This window comes from Pelecanus crispus, chromosome 8, assembly GCF_030463565.1.
Source record: "Pelecanus crispus isolate bPelCri1 chromosome 8, bPelCri1.pri, whole genome shotgun sequence".
NCBI classification, from domain to species: Eukaryota; Metazoa; Chordata; class Aves; order Pelecaniformes; family Pelecanidae; genus Pelecanus; species Pelecanus crispus.
This window is the reverse complement of record NC_134650.1, coordinates 26779302-26797116: the sequence shown is the minus strand read 5'-3', so window position 1 is coordinate 26797116 and position 17815 is coordinate 26779302. Positions and strand designations below refer to the sequence as shown.

The window sequence follows — 17815 nt, the reverse complement described above, 5'->3', positions numbered from 1 at the left end:
GCTCAGTAGCAGTCAAAGCAAAAGACAAGTTAGGAATTATTAGGAAAGGAGCAGAAAACACAGTCATTATGCAACACTAAATCCTTGGTTTGCCAGCTACTAGTTGTGGTTCTAGGCTCCCTATCTCCAGAAGGTATCATATGACTGGAGAAGGCCTGATGAAAGAGCAGCAAGAGGCTGATCAAAGTTTGGAACAGTTTCCAAGTGAGGAATGACCGAGTGGGCTGGGAAAAAGAAATGACAGAAGGGAAATAAACAGAGGTCTATGTAATCTTGAATGAGATGGACAGGATAGGCGGGAATCTCCTGTTCACTGTCTCTTCTATTATGCCAACTGGAAGGTATCACTGAGTGTGAATTTCAAAACAAAAGGAGGTGATTCCTCGTACAACAAATACTAAATATGTGGAACTCATCATCAGAGTCTATAGGATATTTTCATGAGTTTGGGGAAGACAGGTCAAGTACTTAGAAGAGAGATCGATTTAGGGTTACTAAATAGGGAAAACATATCAGGTTTTTAGGAAATCCTCTGAGCTGATGGTAAGTGGAGGCTGGCAGAGTGCATGGGATAAGCATCTTATAAATTTGCCTGTTCTTATTCCTCACTAGGTATCTATTTGATGTCTATTCCTATTGTTTTCCCTAACAAAACTGAACACGCCCTTGCACTGTTGAGAGCAATATTGGGCTCTTGGTCTGGATCGGTGTGGCTGCTTTTATGGTATGCTGTGTGACCCATTTTGAGTAGTTTGATTCCGGCAGGTAAATGGTTTATCCTGCGACTGTATCGAAACATGGAAGCAGGTTCTATCTGTTCAGATAACAGCATGCCTCTCTCATGCTGTCCACTTTGAAGGTGAAGTAGCTGAAATGTGTCAAGACTGAAGGCTGTGACTTTTTGTCTTTTTCTGTTTGTCTTGGGTCCTAGAGCCACTTCTGAGTGCCCTTCTGCGCAGGATGCCAGATTTGGAGGCTCTGCAGATCATGCAGTTAGTTAATTGCCCAGAGTCCTTCACACCAGATATGCGGTGCATCATGGGAGAGTCGCCCACCGTGCGGGGCTACTTCGTTCTGGCTGGCATGAACTCAGCTGGTATCTCATATGGTGGGGGAGCAGGCAAGTAAGTGGTTTATCACTGTTATGTGTGAAAGTAAGGTTTTAAACAAGAAAAGACTGCTCAGGTGATCATTCTGTGTAGATTGTTCTGGTCAGTATTTGTCACCTCCTCTCTGACAAAGACTCTTCTTTTGTTTCCAACTTGAGTGAAGGCGAGGAGCAGTTGCCACATTCTGATTATGTTCTCCTGCATGTATTCCAAATCTGTGCTGGACTCCTCCTATCCTGCACACCTATCCTCAAGCATCACATCTCAGTGATCAGCAGCCTGCTGGGGATCAAGTAAACTTCCTTAGAGCTAACTGGTCCAAATTTTTTATCTACCAAGAAGAGATAAAAGCTTAGCAAAGCATATATTCCTTCGTCTTCTGTACTCCATGATAACCTTTAATTTATTATTTAACTGAAGTCTTTAGATCATTCAAGTTGACACAAGAGTTAATTTCTCTGAAAGCATAGTGAATCTGATGCAGATGAAGCACCACATATGTGATGCCAGTACCGTTAAAAACCATCCTCTGCCAGTGAGCTAGGGATGTAATAATTTCCCAGTAAAATCCAGTTCCTGTGTAATGCAAATACTTTGACAGGCATATGAGTGTGATCCCAGCAGCAAAGTTGCTTGCAAAGTGATCATCACTCCCTCTGATTGCCATTTGGTTTTGGCAACCGAGCATCCATTCTGCCATACAGCCTTCTTAACAAGCTGCTCATTTTTCATGGCAGGTGTTAGTATCTGCATTTGTCTCCACTAGTTTCTGTTCATTGTCTAATAATTTAACTCACCAGTGAAGCAACTCAGGATTTTTTTCTTTGTCATATAAAATATAGAGAATCTTTGCAGTGAGGTTCTCTAAGAATCAAAATAATTTCTGAAGGTAAAAGCACTATTTGTCCATTTGTTGCTACAGCCTCAAGATAAGCAGCTTAGCTTGCTAATGTAACTTTTAATGATCAGTCTCAAATCCCTTTGTTTTTCTGTTTACTGACTGTGAACAGATCCTTCTGCTCTGCTTTGGTCTGAGCTGCCTTTGTCCTTTAGCTCTGGAGCATGCCTTCCTCCTTCACTGCTAGAAGTGTAGCTAAACATAACTTGGCTGGCACCTCGTGCTGAAATGAATGCTGTCACTGATGGTTTGTGGCTGAGCCTACACCAGGTACTGAAAAATGACAAAGCAGTCAGCCTCCTAACTCCAACCTAAACGTACTCGGCACCTCCTTTTGTAGCGTAGCCCAAGGACTTGACACAGTGTCAGCCAGGCTACCTGTCCAGGCTCTGGCTTCATTTACCACCTGTCCTTAACTTCCTGCTACCCTGTATGTTTCATCCTAATGGGAAATAAATAATTTGGAAGTCTGGTGGATGGGTTTTATAAAGGGAAACCTTCCAGATTCCGCTAGTGTTTAGAATGCCACATTAGCTGTCTTCTCTCTCCCTACCACAAGAAATTCTCATGTCCAAATTGCCTTGCTTCTGACTTCAAAGGTAGACTCTTTCCCTTGAGGCATTGACTGGTATCTCAGTCTTTCTTTACTTCTTCCATCAGGTACCTGGCAGAGTGGATGGTAAATGGGTATCCGTCAGAAAATGTCTGGCCTCTGGATTTGAAACGTTTTGGTACCCTTCAGGGCAGTCGCACTTTTCTCCGTCACCGTGTGATGGAAGTAATGCGTAAGTGAGATCTCTGCATTCAGTGCTGGCCGGGATATCCAAGATTTTCTTCTTTGCTCTTTGCTGCACTGTCTCCTCTGTCATTGCTCTGAGAAACACTTTCCTTCTTCCTGGCCTCCTTTGTGGCAATACAGCCTCTTCCCAGGAGAAAGGAAAGGATGGAGTTTTTTTGTATTAGCGGTGTTCTTACTAACTTTTCTTAAAGAAATGCTGTTGGTACCGTGCTCTCTCCTATTTCTGTGCCTTGACTCTGGTATGGGGAAATTTGTGCACGTCTTTGTAGGATTCCAGCCTAATAAAACAATACCAAGGTCTTAACTGGGAGTATTATGCTGTCTCAAACATTGTTATACTTTGCATGTCATTACAGTGTGGAAATACCATCACTTCCAACTTACGAGTATGTGATCCAGTTATCTTATATCATTCAGGAAGTCTTCGTAGGCCTATTCTGCTTTCTCCTGTCAAAGTTTGCGATAAAATACCTTGCAGAATAGATTTGAAACGTCATTGTTCCTGTCTAAAGCCATACTTAGTTTCCTCCTATTGTTCGATTATCTGTCCTGAGATAATGTGAACAACTTCTTTTCAAGTTTTAAATATAAGTATGAAGTGCTGCACAAGTTGCAAAATAGGAACAATTATTTGAATACCAAGTCTAAACTAAAAACATGTGTTCAGGTAAAAGCAGAGAAGTTGGGTAAACCTTTTAGCCCTGCTATATCCAGGAAATAAAAACCTCATGCTTTGACCTTCCTCCCAGAAAAATCACTTTATACTCTTGGCATTATTCTGCATTTGCTTTCCAATACAAATCTCGATTCTGATAGCTACAGAATCACTCTAATTTTTACAACTTAAGTACTGTATTCGATTTCTGCAGTGTTATGTTCGAATTCTAATCTGTTCCTCCCTCTACCCACTCTTTCAAGAGTACCAATACCAGATAATGCCAGTAAAATCATTAAATCATTAGCTGTGAGGCAAAACCAATAGAAGTATTCAGTAAGAAATATTCAGCTTATCTTTATTTTTAAGCAATTTATGACCTACATAGAAACGTAACATTTATAAAGAAGTATTCAAGCATCCTTGAGTTACTACTCCCCACTGGTAACCATGGAGGATGCTAAACATTTATTAAGGTAACTTATTTTCTAAATACGAATATTTTGTATTGGCTGAAAAGGTATAGGAGCCATTTGGAAAAGCTTCAATAATTAGAAAAGGCTGAGCTGCCAATATTTAAGAAGGTGAATTAGATGATCCTTGGTAGCTGTGGGCTGCCTACCCCAGCATTAGTATTGTCAAAATTATAAGTGTCTGATATAGTGCACTGTCAGGGAAGAATCAGGCATAATTAATGCTAGTCAACATGACTTCATGAAAAATAGAGAGTTTTTGTTACCTTGACGGTATTGTCATGAGACCATAAGTATCTTTAAATATAGGCGTTCTGTGCAGATATTGTTACTCTGATTTTGAGTAGCTATAAATGGATCAAACCAGATTTACCAGTTTCCAAAAATGGAAAAGGAAGGTCAGAACTGTTTTGAGGGAATTTTGTTAATGGTTCAGATGTTAGTAAGTATGTTTATTGGTAATCTGGAGGAAAATTTTAGGTAAAAATAATCACTTTGCCTAATAATGGATCTTTGTGACCATTGCAGCCCTCATGTGTGATCTGAAAGTTCCCCGTTGGGACTTCCAGACTGGCAGGCAGCTGCGTACTTCACCATTGTATGACCGTCTGGATGCACAGGGAGCTAGATGGATGGAGAAGCATGGATTTGAGAGAGTCAAGTATTTTGTCCCGCCTGGGAAAGGTGAGATCATTTTCCTCTGCCTAGTGCATCCCTATTGGTCTGTGTAAGATCTTAGTTCATCCAGTTTATTAACTGTCCCTTTGATTCTTCTTTACATTAGATCTGCTGGATTTGGATCAGAGCAAAACCTTTTACAAACCAGACTGGTTTGATATTGTGGGTTCCGAAGTCAAGTGCTGTAAGGAAGCAGTTTGCGTCATTGACATGTCATCTTTTACCAAGTTTGAAATAAGTGTAAGTACCCCAGAAGTGACAAAGCATCAGCCTGGTAAAGGTGGCCCTTCGTTTATTATTGACTGTTTTTGCAAAATTCTGTGTCCCCTATTGAGGATAGATAGAGGAAGTCAAACTATGTGACCAAATTCAGGTTGTACCACAATATTTAGTATAGGTTGCTTTTTGTCCGTTGAAGGCCCAGTTTATAGAAATACCAGCTTAGTCTATAAACAGAATTTGACCTCTGGCACTATGTCACCATTGTATCCTATTACGCTCAAGACATCAGTGTCACTATCATTACAAATTGAAAGAATTTGGGCCAGGATGTTGTTGCAATCTTAAACTGACACAGTGGATTTGTATTGCTCAGACAGCTTGTCTGACTTTCTCTCCCTTTCAATTTGTGTAGTCCACAGGAGACCAGGCCCTGGAGAGTCTGCAGTACCTCTTCTCAAATGACCTGGATGTGCCAGTTGGGCATGTTGTGCATACAGGCATGCTTAATGAGAAGGGAGGTTATGAGAATGACTGCAGCATAGCACGATTGAGCAAACGCAGGTAGGTATGCAGACATCATCTTTATCCATCACCCTTTGGGTGTTAGAGCCTTTAAGAACCTCTTAATGGAGATCATAAACTTTTTTCCCTTCTGTAAAGAAAAAAGAAAAGTCTTGATTCTCCAGTTGTGTTCCTAATTCAGTAACCCAAATGAGAGGGAGCTCCTGAATTTGCCAATATTGGGGAAAATATGCCTTTTTGGGACTACAGATGAACGTAGATTTCTACAAAATGTTAGGCCTTCAGATGTCTAATTTCTCAATTGAAAGACAAATTGTTTTCAGCAGTCATTAGAGTTTATTAATTTAAGTAATCATTTAAAGTGCAAACCAAATGGTTCCTCACTAGCTGCTGGCCAATCTCCTCATTGGAATTGCATGCTGAAAATACTACTTTTTGATTATTTCAACTTTCGTTGCAGGGTGGGTACTCTGATTCTCAGTTCTGCACTCTCTCATGGGTCTTTTTTGTGCTCTCTGATGCAAACTGACATGATCACAGGATCTCATCCTTAGACTCAACAGTTTGGGCTCTCTTTGGCATTTCATAAAAAACCCTCATTTTTAAAAACTTCTTCATGGGCATGTCCCAGCTTAATGTTCGTTTTATTTCTCTGGACCGTTTTCTATGTGTGCTTTCACTCTATTGGTGTGAAAGCATTCTTTGCTGCTCTTTCAATTAGAAACAGCTTGCTTTCTCTTCCTATTCTGTCTGCATTCATGTATTGCTTAAAAGTATTGTTCTTCTCTGTGTGAAACCAGTAGTTTTCCTCCTTGCCTAGTCATTTCTGCAGATGTTATCTCTGTCAATAATGTACTTTAACTCAGAGTTTGTATGAAAGACTTATACAACAAGTAGCTCATTTTCACATATCAAGTGGAGTTCTGTTTTTAGAAACTTAATCATAAGCACCATTGTGTGTGAAAAGACTTTTGCTGAAACAAGAAATTGTTGTGTGAACCAAACACTCTTCTGACTGTCAGAGTAGACAGAATCACTGGTAGTGAAGAGCTGCGAATACCTTCTGCAAAATGATTGTGACTTTTGAGATACCCTGTGAACTTTCTGTAGAACTGCCTGTGTTCCCCTTCTAGTCGCTTCTTGTCGCCAGACTACTGCTAACGCTGGAAGGCCGGGGTTTGTTGTCATAACAGATGTGATGGCATTGATCCAGAGGCTTTAGCTGTCGTTTTTGCAAACCAGCTTTGTTTTGGTCTCCTGTTAGCTTGGAAGCTGCTGAGTGGCTCCAGTAGTTTGTGGACAAAGAATAAACTGAATCATCTTGTGGCTGTCCATTCATTGCTTCTTGGATTCAATTTGTCTGTTCCAGCTTCTTCATGATTTCCCCTACTGACCAACAAGTCCACTGCTGGGCCTGGCTGAAGAACCGCTTGCCCGATGACAGCAACCTGACTATGGAAGACGTGACCTGGAAGTACACGGGTAAGAAATCACTGAAAGCAGACCTCCTTGTACAGCCTGAAATCACAAATGGTGTCTTGTGCTGCATGCCAATTAATTGTTCAAGGTGTCTAGAGTGGTGGCTGGGTCTCCTTTCCAAACAGTTGGATGAAAACAGCAATTCGGAGACTTCCTTCTAGCAAGCCATGAGCTGGGAGAAGCTTTCTTTTCCTGTGGAATGTCAGGAGAGAGAGTTTAATGACTCTTTCCTCCATTCTTAAATGTAAATGTACCTATTAGTTCAATAAACACTAAGATTTTAGATGGGGCATGTATATATGCAAGTTAGACACTGGGCAAGACCTCTCCAGTCTCACCCTAATACTGTTATCTTCCCCTCTTTAGCCCTCAATCTGATCGGCCCTCGTGCTGTGGATGTCTTGTCAGAGTTGTCATATGCCCCGATAACTCCAGAACACTTTCCCTCTCTCTTCTGCAAGGTGAGTGAGTGTGCTTCATTCCTCCTTATCCTGCTAGATTTTCAAAGCGTGTGTGGAGTGAGGGGAAGAATTATGTTTTGGGTAGTTAGAGGGGAATTTAGATTTACATACAGATTTACTGCAGTTACTGAGCTAAGTTTCGCTAGGCTCACTTTAACCATTTCTCTTTGGGTTCTGCTTGCTAAATGTATAGGTGAATATGCATTTGTTTTCAATATTCCACTCACTGTAGGCTTGGTGCCATTTGATGTCTTGGCATATTTCATATAATCAGTTACGAAGCTGTCAGTCAGAGGGGCAGCTGGGATCGCTGACTCAGGAGTCATTGTCTCCTGTCACGTTAAAAGGCTGAGCAGATAGCTGCCATTCAACTTCTGTCTTCTATCTAGACTACAAGCCTTTCCTGACCTAGTTCCAAGGCTTATTGCCAAGTGTCATGAAGTGATTAAGAAGTCTGGATAATGTGGTATCACTATTCGAATTTTTAAATTTAAATATTTCACAAGTATGTGCCAGTGGTGAACTGCAGTGAGGAAGGGGAGATGGCTGGCCAGTGTGGTTTGTGCTATACATTGTGCTCCTTCTGGATCTCTGTGCTGTGTTCCAGTTTGGATGATTTCACCCCCTCTGATTCTGCAGGAGATGAGCGTGGGCTATGCTAATGGCATCCGTGTGATGAGTATCACTCACACAGGAGAACCTGGATTCATGCTTTATATACCCATAGAGGTACGAGTACACTGTAGCCTTAGCTAATTAAAATAGTTGCTTGCATGCATAATCAGAAACACTTTCCAAGTTGTCTCAGGGTAATGAAATGTCTGGTCTGTACCATGGGAAAGCTGCCTGCAGGCACCAGGGGGAGTTTCCCTGCTTTGTATAGCATTCCAGTCAGGCAGACCTCTTGTGCTCCAGAGGCAGGGCACAGTAACATCCATGGTGGTGTGTCAGATGCTGTTGCTCTCTCCTGGTGTTTGTCTGCAGCTCTGTGTTTCACCCTTCCTTTGCAGTATGCCCTTCACGTGTACAACGAGGTGATGAACATGGGACAGAAGTATGGTATTCGGAATGCTGGTTATTATGCACTCCGCAGCCTGCGCATTGAGAAGTTCTTTGCATTCTGGGGCCAGGATCTGGATGCCTTTACCACTCCTATGGAGTGTGGACGTGAGTTCCAGGTCAAGCTGGAAAAGGTACGGTGGAAAACTGAAATCACCTCCTGCAGTGGGGTCTGCTGTTGCAGCAGGGGTGGGTGGGAGAGCCATACTGAACTGAAAAGATTGCCATCCAAGTGGGTAGATATATCATTTTTTTGATGGAGCTGTGTGCAGTGCGTTAACTATAACCTGTATTCTTGTACTTCATAAAGGTGCTAGAAATACCAAAAATATTCTGTCTTCCTCCTTCCTGGGCAGCATTCCCAGTGATCTGTGTAGCGTCCTGTGTTGCTCATGTGTGCAATGCTCAGTATAGCGAGGTTGTTGTGTACCTTACAGGTGCTCAGAGTTCATGTTTCTCCCAACTGTCTTCCCAATTGATGAAGCAAAAGCTAGCCTGTGCACCAAGTGGCATTTAATGAAGTTAAATATGAGGATAGGCACCAAGAACAGGTGTTCTCTATTTTTTACTAAAACAGGGGAGTTCCTATTTTTATTAAAACATAGAACAGCATAGAGTTGTATCCTGCTTGTTGTGGTGGCAGGTGTCATCTCTGTCACTTGCTTGTTGCCTTCTTTCTCGCATCTTTGCAAGAGCCAAAACAAATGGTTGCATCAAATAATTCAGAGAAGGGAATGTAGTGATTAGGGACACAAATTTCATGTGTTACAGTTTCCCTCTAGTTTATAAAACATGGTAGACTTCTGGAACCAGAAAAATGGCAAAAACTAGAATGGTCACATATTTTCACTACAGTGAAAATTAGAATGAATTTTTTAAAGGCCCACTTCACAAATATTTTTGTGTCTTTTAACATATGGAACAACAAACATGACAGGAAAGCTTCTGTCTGAGCTGGGCTTCTTGCCTATAGAAGCAGCCTGTCTTGATAGGGCATGAGTTCCAAGCGCAAATTCACCTTGTGTCAGTAAGCTTGTCTGTTGAAACTCAGCAACTGCTGCAGTTCATCTTCCTTTCATCAGCTGATGTTTCCTTTTCTCCACAGGGAATGCAGTTTGTTGGCCAGGAAGCCCTGTTGGAACAGAAGCAGAACGGTGTGTACAAGCGCTTTACCATGTTCATTCTTGAGGACCATGACACGGATATGGACCTCTGGCCCTGGTGGGGGGAGCCCATTTTCCGCAATGGCCGCTATGTGGGCAAGACCACCAGCAGTGCCTACAGCTACACTCTGGAGCGGCACGTCTGCCTCGGCTTTGTGCACCATTTTGATGAGAAGACAGGAGAAGAGCTGGTGGTGACAACTGACTTCATCAACCAGGGCGAGTATGAGATCGACATTGCTGGGCAGCGCTTCCAGGCCAAAGCCAAGCTCTACCCCTTCAGCTCCCTCTTCACGCACCGTCGCCGCAAGGATGAGGTGGAACTGAGTGGCTGCCAGAGGGAGTAGTGCTGACTAGACCTGGCCCACTCCTTTTCCCAAGCTGGAGTCTTCTCCCACCATCTTCCAGTCCTTTCTCCTCACCCCATTATATTTCTTTCTTTTCCTTTCTTGTCTTGCAACTTTTAAACTTTTTCCAGTGTGTTACATTTTGTATATTTTAAAACTTTAATTTTCAAACTTTCTCAACCCTGTCTGTCTCCCTCCTTCAACCCTTTGCTTGCCAGGCTCCCCCGTGCCCCAGTGGATGAAGCACAGTGCTGAGCGTGCATCCAGAAGTCCATGGGAAGCCTGTATAGGAGTGAACGCCACCAGAGGCCCTAGCCTTATGGTGATGGGAAGGGTTCAGATGAACCCCTGAGGACTACACCCTTCCTCTCTCGTCTCCAGCATGAGGCATGGGACAGCAGGTATTTGCTACCTGTAGTTCAGATGAACGCTGTGACTTCACCCTGCTCTCCACATATCACATTGTAGAGGGGTCGGTGCGTCGATGCGTACAGCAATAGAACGATCAGCTACCTCACTGGCACGAGACAGAGCGTTGTGTAAGCAGCAGCCAAGAGACAGGTTTTGGTATAGTCCAGCCTGTCACTGCCCCCCTTTGTCCACCATTTTTTTTCCCTAACAGGGAGTCAAGTAGATTTAATGATCAGATCGTTGAGATGACAGTAGTGCTGGTAAGTTTGTTGTTGTTGGGATTGGATTTTTTGCGTGGGGTCACTAAAACTAAATGGCCTTCTATAAATATAATTGAAGATCAACATGTGTGTTTCACTTCTATAAAGGAATGGGATTTGTTTTTTTTTTTTATTATCAAAAATACTGATTTCTAACAAGGACAGATGTTAGTGTTTAATATTAATAGCAGTGTTGAAATGCTGCTTCTGTTTCAGCTGCACGGTATACAGTCTCTGGGGATTTTCTTTCACTTTCCTTTGTTTATGTGACTCAGTCAAGCTTGTCTGGCAAGGTTCATGCAGTGAACACAAGTTTCATGTAAAACTTGTGTTGGTTTGGGGAACTTGAGCAGCAGGAGGGGACAATATCTTGTGTTTTTAGCTGCCTGGGGTTATTTTGAAATTAGAGGAAAAGACCAAGCATTTGTCTCACCTGTGGTTCTGGCAGTATTGCAAGAAACACTGGGTTTTCTTCTGGTGATGAGAAAGCATCTCAGCAGCTCCTGCCAGACTTGAGAAGTTGTCTTCCATTTTTCTCCTCAAATCTGTTGCACTTCTTACTTCTCTGTCATGGTAGTACCTCAGCAGAAGGGGTTGAATAGAGGGAGTGTAGGGAGTGTGGCAGTGGGATTACAAATTGCTTTCCTTCAGCAAAGCTGTTTGGCATCATGCTTCTCATACAGATGCTTCAGACAGTGCAGCTGGGATTCACCCCTTCTTCAAGTGTCAAAATGCACTGATTGAAACACTGATGGTAAATGGTAAAGAAGTGGGGGGATGCTGAAATGCATTGCACACATTTACATCTTCTTTTCTTCTTCCCATTGTGAGCACAATCAAAAGCAAAGATTCTCTTTATTTACTTGAAAAAGATCTGTTAAACATTTTCCCTGCCTCTTGCCACCCGCATACTTGTCATGGTGTTTCTGCTCCAGCATCTTTCTGTCTGGAGTTCAAACACAACCTTGCACTGATGTCTGCCCTGTCAGCCATGATGAACACTTCCTCTATGATCTAGAACCTTTTTTGGGCACTTCTTTTCCAGTTAAATGGTGAGCATCAGTAGTGTAAATACGAGCCTACAGCCTTGCCTGGTTCTTGTTTTAAGTTTGCTTTCTGCTGCTTTAGTTGCTTCAGGTCATGCCTTCAGTTGAGTCTGTGGTCTGCCAGTTCATGATCCAGATGTTCTCAGCATGCAAAAGGAGTCGGATGTCCCTAGGGCAGAAAAGGTGAAAGTCCAAAACCTTTACACCTTAAATCAGGTTGTCAGAGCAAGCTCCTCCATTCAGGGTGATACGGAAGCTGTGAAACCTAGGAGTGGACCGTTGGGAAAGGGTGTAAGAGAATTAAGGATTTGAGCATGCGGTGTAGTAGGTTGAATGTAGATGTCACTTCTTCGAGCATGCTCTTTGTGAATGGTGAATTCCTTTATAGTGTGTGACCTCTTAAAGGATTTCAAACTTATTTTTGAATTAACATGCAAAAATTCCCCAGTCTCTGAAATGTAGTGACCATAGTAGGACAGCTTTTTGAGATCTTGCATCTGAGAGTGCTCTGCGTGGCTGTTGTAGGTGGAGATTCCTCTTTGTTGTCATTTCTTCGAAATTCCCCTATTATTGCTCTCTGAATTGAAATTTTGCCTGGTGTGTTAGAATTAATTGCTTACATGAAAGGTTCATAAGGCATCTAATAGCAGTTTAAAATCCAATTGCTTCTTGCATGTCTTTCCCACATAGAGAGATACTGTGATCCCACTATTCCCGTGCTTGATGTGCATACCAAGGAGGACCTTGGTCCCTCCATTGGTTTTACGGGACGTTGCTGTGCCTTCCTTATCCAGGGAAACAGGCGCTCAACTAAAGAAAAAGTTTTATACGTGATACTTAGGATGTGTCTTAGAGCAGTCCTTCTGATTAGAGTTTATTGACCGTTTGTCATCACTGGTGAGGCATGATAGTTCTTCAGGAGAAAACAAAGTATACAGCTGAGGTGAGCTGAAGTACTTGATGCCACTCCTGAAGAGAGATTTTAACTTGAACCATTCAGTTTGTTCTCTGCAGAGTTAGAACTAGTTAAGACCAAACTGGGAAAGTTAGCAGCATGCTGTCCTCCACCAATGACTCGTTCCTGAAGTATCATTTAAGTTGCAGCCAGGTTATATTCCTCCTTGTGATATTTTTTCTTTTCCCTAATTTATAGGTGCCTGTTAGTTCCTCAGACAATTTTTGATATGGATGTCTCTTCCCACAGCAGTTCTGACAATAAAATTGTATTTTATGACCTACTTTTGTCATTATGTCTGCTTAGGTTTATTTTATGTGTAGATCTATTGACTTTTCAATACCAAAAATAGTGAAAATCATTTTCCATCATGCCAATAGACACAGCAACACTTTCTGCAATGTTATGTTTGCTGTTTGAGACTTAGAAATAGGTGGTTTGATAATTGTCAATCTTGCAGCTCATTAACACCTACTCTGGCTTTCCCTGCTATGAATTCTGATTCTTGTTTCATATCTGAACCTGTAGTCTTCGGCTGCTATTCAAGCTTAGTCGATTTAATTTCTGGCAGCTATTTTTAACCTTATAATGTTAAATAATAGTTTACCTTCAACAACTCGAATACCCGTCAAGGGGACAATTGGATAGCATGTTTTAATACTAGATACCGAGACCAAGGAAGGTCCTTCTAGTGTCATGTTTTCTTCCAGAGGTATTAAATGGTGATGTAAGACTCTAATCCCTTTATCTGATGACTAAAAGTAGAGTGCCTAAAAAAGGAACAAATCAGTTCAAGAGTTACCACCTTTACTACAACTTCAAATTAGAAAATTAGAAATTGGATCTTGGAAGCTGCTACAACACAGTCTTAAGCATCCAAGATAGTAAATAATACGGACTGTAAAATTATACATCATGATTCTCACTCCTTAAAACTGCCTTAAAATGCTTTCTGCTGAGAAAAGCAGTTTGTTCTCATTCTTCATGGTAAGACTATGAATCTTGGATGGGAAATACTAAAATAGCATCCCCCTCCTCTACAGTGAAATGGTTAACGGCCTCATTCTGTGCTGAAGCAGCAGCAGCAGGTCTGCCTTGTGCACCTCATGCATAGCAGTTGCAAGGGTGTTACCAGTTCTCTGTGTCTTGCTGTCCAGAATTGGAACAGTCCTGTAGGTTTTGTTCATGCAGGCACCTTTGCGAGAGAAACACTTGAAGGGAAGCTAACTGGAGTTTAGTATGAGAAAATAATTTCTCTTTTTGGCTACAATATTATAGGTTGACCATAACCCATTTTTAGAATAAACTTATTACCCACCAGTGACAAATGTTAAGGAAAGCATGGGCTGTGGGGAGATACGCCACTGTGGGTGGCGTGCACTTGGCATGTGCAGGCTTGTTTCTTCTTACCCCAGAAGTCAACATCTGAATGGGTTTGCTGCTGTGGCAGTGGTCAGTCCATCTGAATGTACAGCATTCCTATACACTAGAGCGGCTTGCTTGCCCAAATGTCGTCTGTAGTGTGGGGAACCTGTGTGGCAGCCTCTTCCATTAAATGGTTTCTCCAGAGGTATTTATGCTGTCTTACTTTTGTTGTGTCCTTTCCTAAGTTCTCATGTTTTGTTAGTCCTTGAGCGAGTACTGAAATGCTTGAGTAAAAATGGTATTGGAGAAGAGGGGCTTTATTGTTCGTATTTAACAATCTGAGGATAAAATCAAAGCAGTCAATTTAAGAATTATGTTTTCTGTTTCAGGAGGGTGTGTTATAGCAATTTTCACATCTGTCTTTGCCAGACTTAGTTTCTTCTTGTTTTCTCTGTGCTGACTTCAGCGTCCAGATTTTATGTGCCTTGTTGGACAGTTTCTTCTTATTATTTGTGGCAAGGAGGGGAGGCTACGTGAACCTTTCACTGCATCTCCAAGTCTTGGTGTAAGCCTGGATTCCTCCTTTCTGCTGTTGCATTCAAGCTGCCACCGACCTTGTTGCTTTTCCTGCAACACCTCCGGGCTATGCTGCTGTAAGACCCCTCATATGCAAGGTTCCTCTCTTGGTTCCACGAAGTGCTTCATTGTCTGGGCCAGGTTGGCTCTAGATGTGTCTCTCTGCATTGATTTAAGCTCTTCAGCTTTTATTTGGTGCAGATACTAACATCCGAAGTCTCAGGTGGGTTTGTGGTCCATCGTTTAACCCTCCCTCTCCCTGCGCCAGGCTTTTCCCACTCTCCTTAATACTTCCCAACCTCCTTCCTCAGGCAGCTGAGCACATTAGTTCCTTTTGCCCATCAGAGAGCGAGGCACGACGAAATAAAAACAGGCAAGGGGATGGCAGAGCAGCTGAGCTGAGGTGGAAGGAGAGGCCTGATAGCAGTTTGATCCTTTGCCCATTACTCAACCACTTAAGCCCAGCCTTGGAGAGATGATCAGCCCTGATTCCCAGCTCAGGTAGCATCTTCCTCTGTAGCCTGAGTGCTGGATGCACACCGAGTGATAGCAATGGCTCTGGACAGAATCGGGACAGCGTTATCGAGGAAGCGAGAGCGGTGGTGGCACTCGTTTTCCAACATATGTTTACCCCTATCATTTCTTGTTCTGATGAAGGAAACGGTGCCGCATGGAAGAGGTGGGGAGTGTGCGTGCCAGATTGCTCAAAACACTTGTCTGTCTCTGTTACATTCTTGCAAGTGGTGTCTGACTGTAAAGGTACAGCACTGACATCAGTGTGCTGGGGCTAACCCTGTCCTTCCAGCACACTTCAACCAAAAGTTGGAAAAAAATGTATAAAACCAAGTTAGTTTCCATGTTGGGGGGGGGGGGGAGTTGCTTGCAAAGGCAGAAGTTGTTCTTATTTTAGACGGAACGCTTAGCTGCTGATAATGTTCAGCAAAATGTTCACAACCTTCAGATTTGTCTTCCCAAATTATTTTTTTATGATACTTGGTCAGGTTAATTTCCTCCCATTTTGGGATGCTTTTCTGGTTTAAATTACCTTTTCTTTAACTGATTGTTTGGATTTTTATTTAAAAAAAACCAGTCAGGGAACAGGACTTGGGGAAGGAGGGATTAGTGTCATCAGGTGACTTCAAGCTGTCTCTAAAAAGCATTTGAAAATTTTCTTTGCGCTTTAAACTTTCCTTAAGCATTATGATTGTAGCGTGCTTATAGCTCTCAGCAGGAGCAGTCTTTCCATTTGAGGGAGGAAAAACTTTAAATACTTGTAAATGCCTTAAAGCTTTAGGTGAGGTGTTTGGGCACTGATTGCGCCTGCCATTTGATTTTCTTCCTGGAGAGCTGTGTGCTGAGCATGCAGAGCAGACACAAATGTCGGCAGATATTTTTGAGCAAGCACTGGGGATGGTGGAAGCTGCTGGTCTGAGCCTGGAATTTGTATCAAACCAAACTAAATGAGCTGGGAGCCCCTGTGCCTGTACAGCTATCTGTGCTGACACCTTCCCTCCTTTTTTCACCCCCCGGAAATGGATTTATTTGGTATATCACTCATGCTATAATGGGGTTTATTCTTTCTTTAAAGAAAGAAACCTGGGCTGGTGTAGAGTACTCTGTGAGTGTCCCGTTGCGTTAAAGGAAACAAAATTTTCTGCTTGAACACTTCCCTGCTGTACTGGCTGACATTTTCAGGCAGGAGTCAGGAGAAGCGGGAGCAGAGGGGATCTTCTGATGTCCGTAATGTTTGTTGAGACGGCTCTGAGACTTCTCATCTCCCATTTGTTTCAAAGCTCTGCTGGATTCCTGATGTCAGGCTGGCTTCTGAGTTACAGCACAAAACAAAGCGCTGCTTTGCAGGTATGACACGCTACGCTGATTTACTTTGTTCAGAGGTATTGTCTGTTTAGAATAAGGTATCTCCATGAAGAGGAGTGGTAAATTATAATGAAAGAGGCACTGGAGAAAGGTGTTCACATTAATATTTATTGATTTGTCAGTGCTGGTAACAGCCAATCTTCCCACATGGATGCTTGACACCTGCTACAAGCAAAGCAGATACTTCGGTTGTCAGCCTTCCCAGCTAGGGCACGATCCATTTTGTAGGCATGGAGAAAAGTCCTATGCTGTTGCCTTTCGCCGTGGCACCGCTGAGATTTCTTCCACACTACGAATAATTTTCCCTACTTCTCCCCTAGTGGGACAGGTTTCACTTACGCCTCTCTTCCAGTACAACTGGAGGCAGATTAATGTCCCCAAAGTTGTTGACAGGTTCTCCTGCACCTTGTGGTCAGGCTTGCGGCAGGGCACATCCCTGCTTGATACGTGCTTCTGCCAGAGAAGCAACCCAAGCAGCGCTTGGGAGAAAGGAGCATGCCTGTGCTGTGAGTGCAGTTGTTTCCAGACCACCTGCCAGGCAGCTGACTGATGGTAATGTTTCCTGCGTATTTGGGAAAAGTTGGGGAAAACCCTTTTTCGCCCAGATCAACTCCTTGCTGCTGCTCCTGAGACAACGTGCTTTCTTTCTGCCAGTTTCTGCTCTGTTCCCAGCTGTGCACGCATGATGGCTCCTGCCATCGCCAGTTTTACAGGAGACCTGAGCTCTGTGGGAGAAGGGCTCCCCAATTCTTGGGACAGGTGCAGGTCTCCCTAGCAGAGACTGCCATCTTGTGAACTGCACCAGTACATCCCTTCTCCACCATTGCTTCTGCTTATCAGGCACACCAATTTACTTGTCCAAAGCCCCTTCATGCTTTTATCAGTCTCTTGAGACCAGATTTTAAAGGGCTGGGAGGACTTCTGAAGTGTGCTGCTGCCGAGATTTTAAGAACAACTGAAGTTGAACCTGTGAAAACATTTTTCTAGTGCCTTATGCTTGTGAATGTTGCGCAATGGATGTAGCTGAGGTGGGACAGAGCAAGGAGCAATTTCAGTAGCATGGTTCTCTGTCCACTACAGCCATCTCCCTCTCCCCTCGCAGGGTCTCAGCAGATGCCAACAGATCATCTCTAGCAGCGCGGAGATGCTTTTTAATCCCTTTGAAATCTAGGGTTGTAGAAAGGTTAAACTGTAAAACCTTGCGCCAGGTGGTCTGCCTTTGAGAGGAGCAGCGGTCTCACGTCCACCGATTTTGGATTCAGAGGGGTTTAGGAGGGACAAAGCTGCTCTGATTGCTAGACCCCGTGATGGACATGGACAGTTGTTCCCAAGTACACAAGTCAGGGTGAGTTTGCTACTCTCCACTGAGGCTGTGTTGTTATGTACGCTGTATTTATATCGTGCATTATTTCATTTAATATTTTGGTTGGCTTAAATGTTACTAGGTTTGTATATTAAT

General features: G+C 42.9%; 1 protein-coding gene across 6 annotated transcripts in view; it reads left to right on the top strand.

Annotated features, from left to right (window-relative positions):
• Positions 1 to 17815, top strand: part of PDPR (pyruvate dehydrogenase phosphatase regulatory subunit) — a 28263-nt gene extending 10448 nt beyond the window's left edge. For 5 of the 6 annotated variants that reach the window (XM_075714852.1, XM_075714854.1, XM_075714853.1 and 2 more), the window contains 10 exons: positions 932 to 1124; positions 2668 to 2792; positions 4463 to 4618; positions 4719 to 4852; positions 5247 to 5395; positions 6726 to 6838; positions 7202 to 7296; positions 7936 to 8025; positions 8307 to 8489; positions 9461 to 17815. In XM_075714852.1, the coding sequence (XP_075570967.1) occupies positions 932 to 1124; positions 2668 to 2792; positions 4463 to 4618; positions 4719 to 4852; positions 5247 to 5395; positions 6726 to 6838; positions 7202 to 7296; positions 7936 to 8025; positions 8307 to 8489; positions 9461 to 9865 (1643 nt within the window). In that variant the 3' untranslated portion in view covers positions 9866 to 17815. Of the gene's footprint in view, positions 1 to 931; positions 1125 to 2667; positions 2793 to 4462; positions 4619 to 4718; positions 4853 to 5246; positions 5396 to 6725; positions 6839 to 7201; positions 7297 to 7935; positions 8026 to 8306; positions 8490 to 9460 lie in introns of those variants that run through there. The other variant, XM_075714856.1, reaches the window with a different exon arrangement.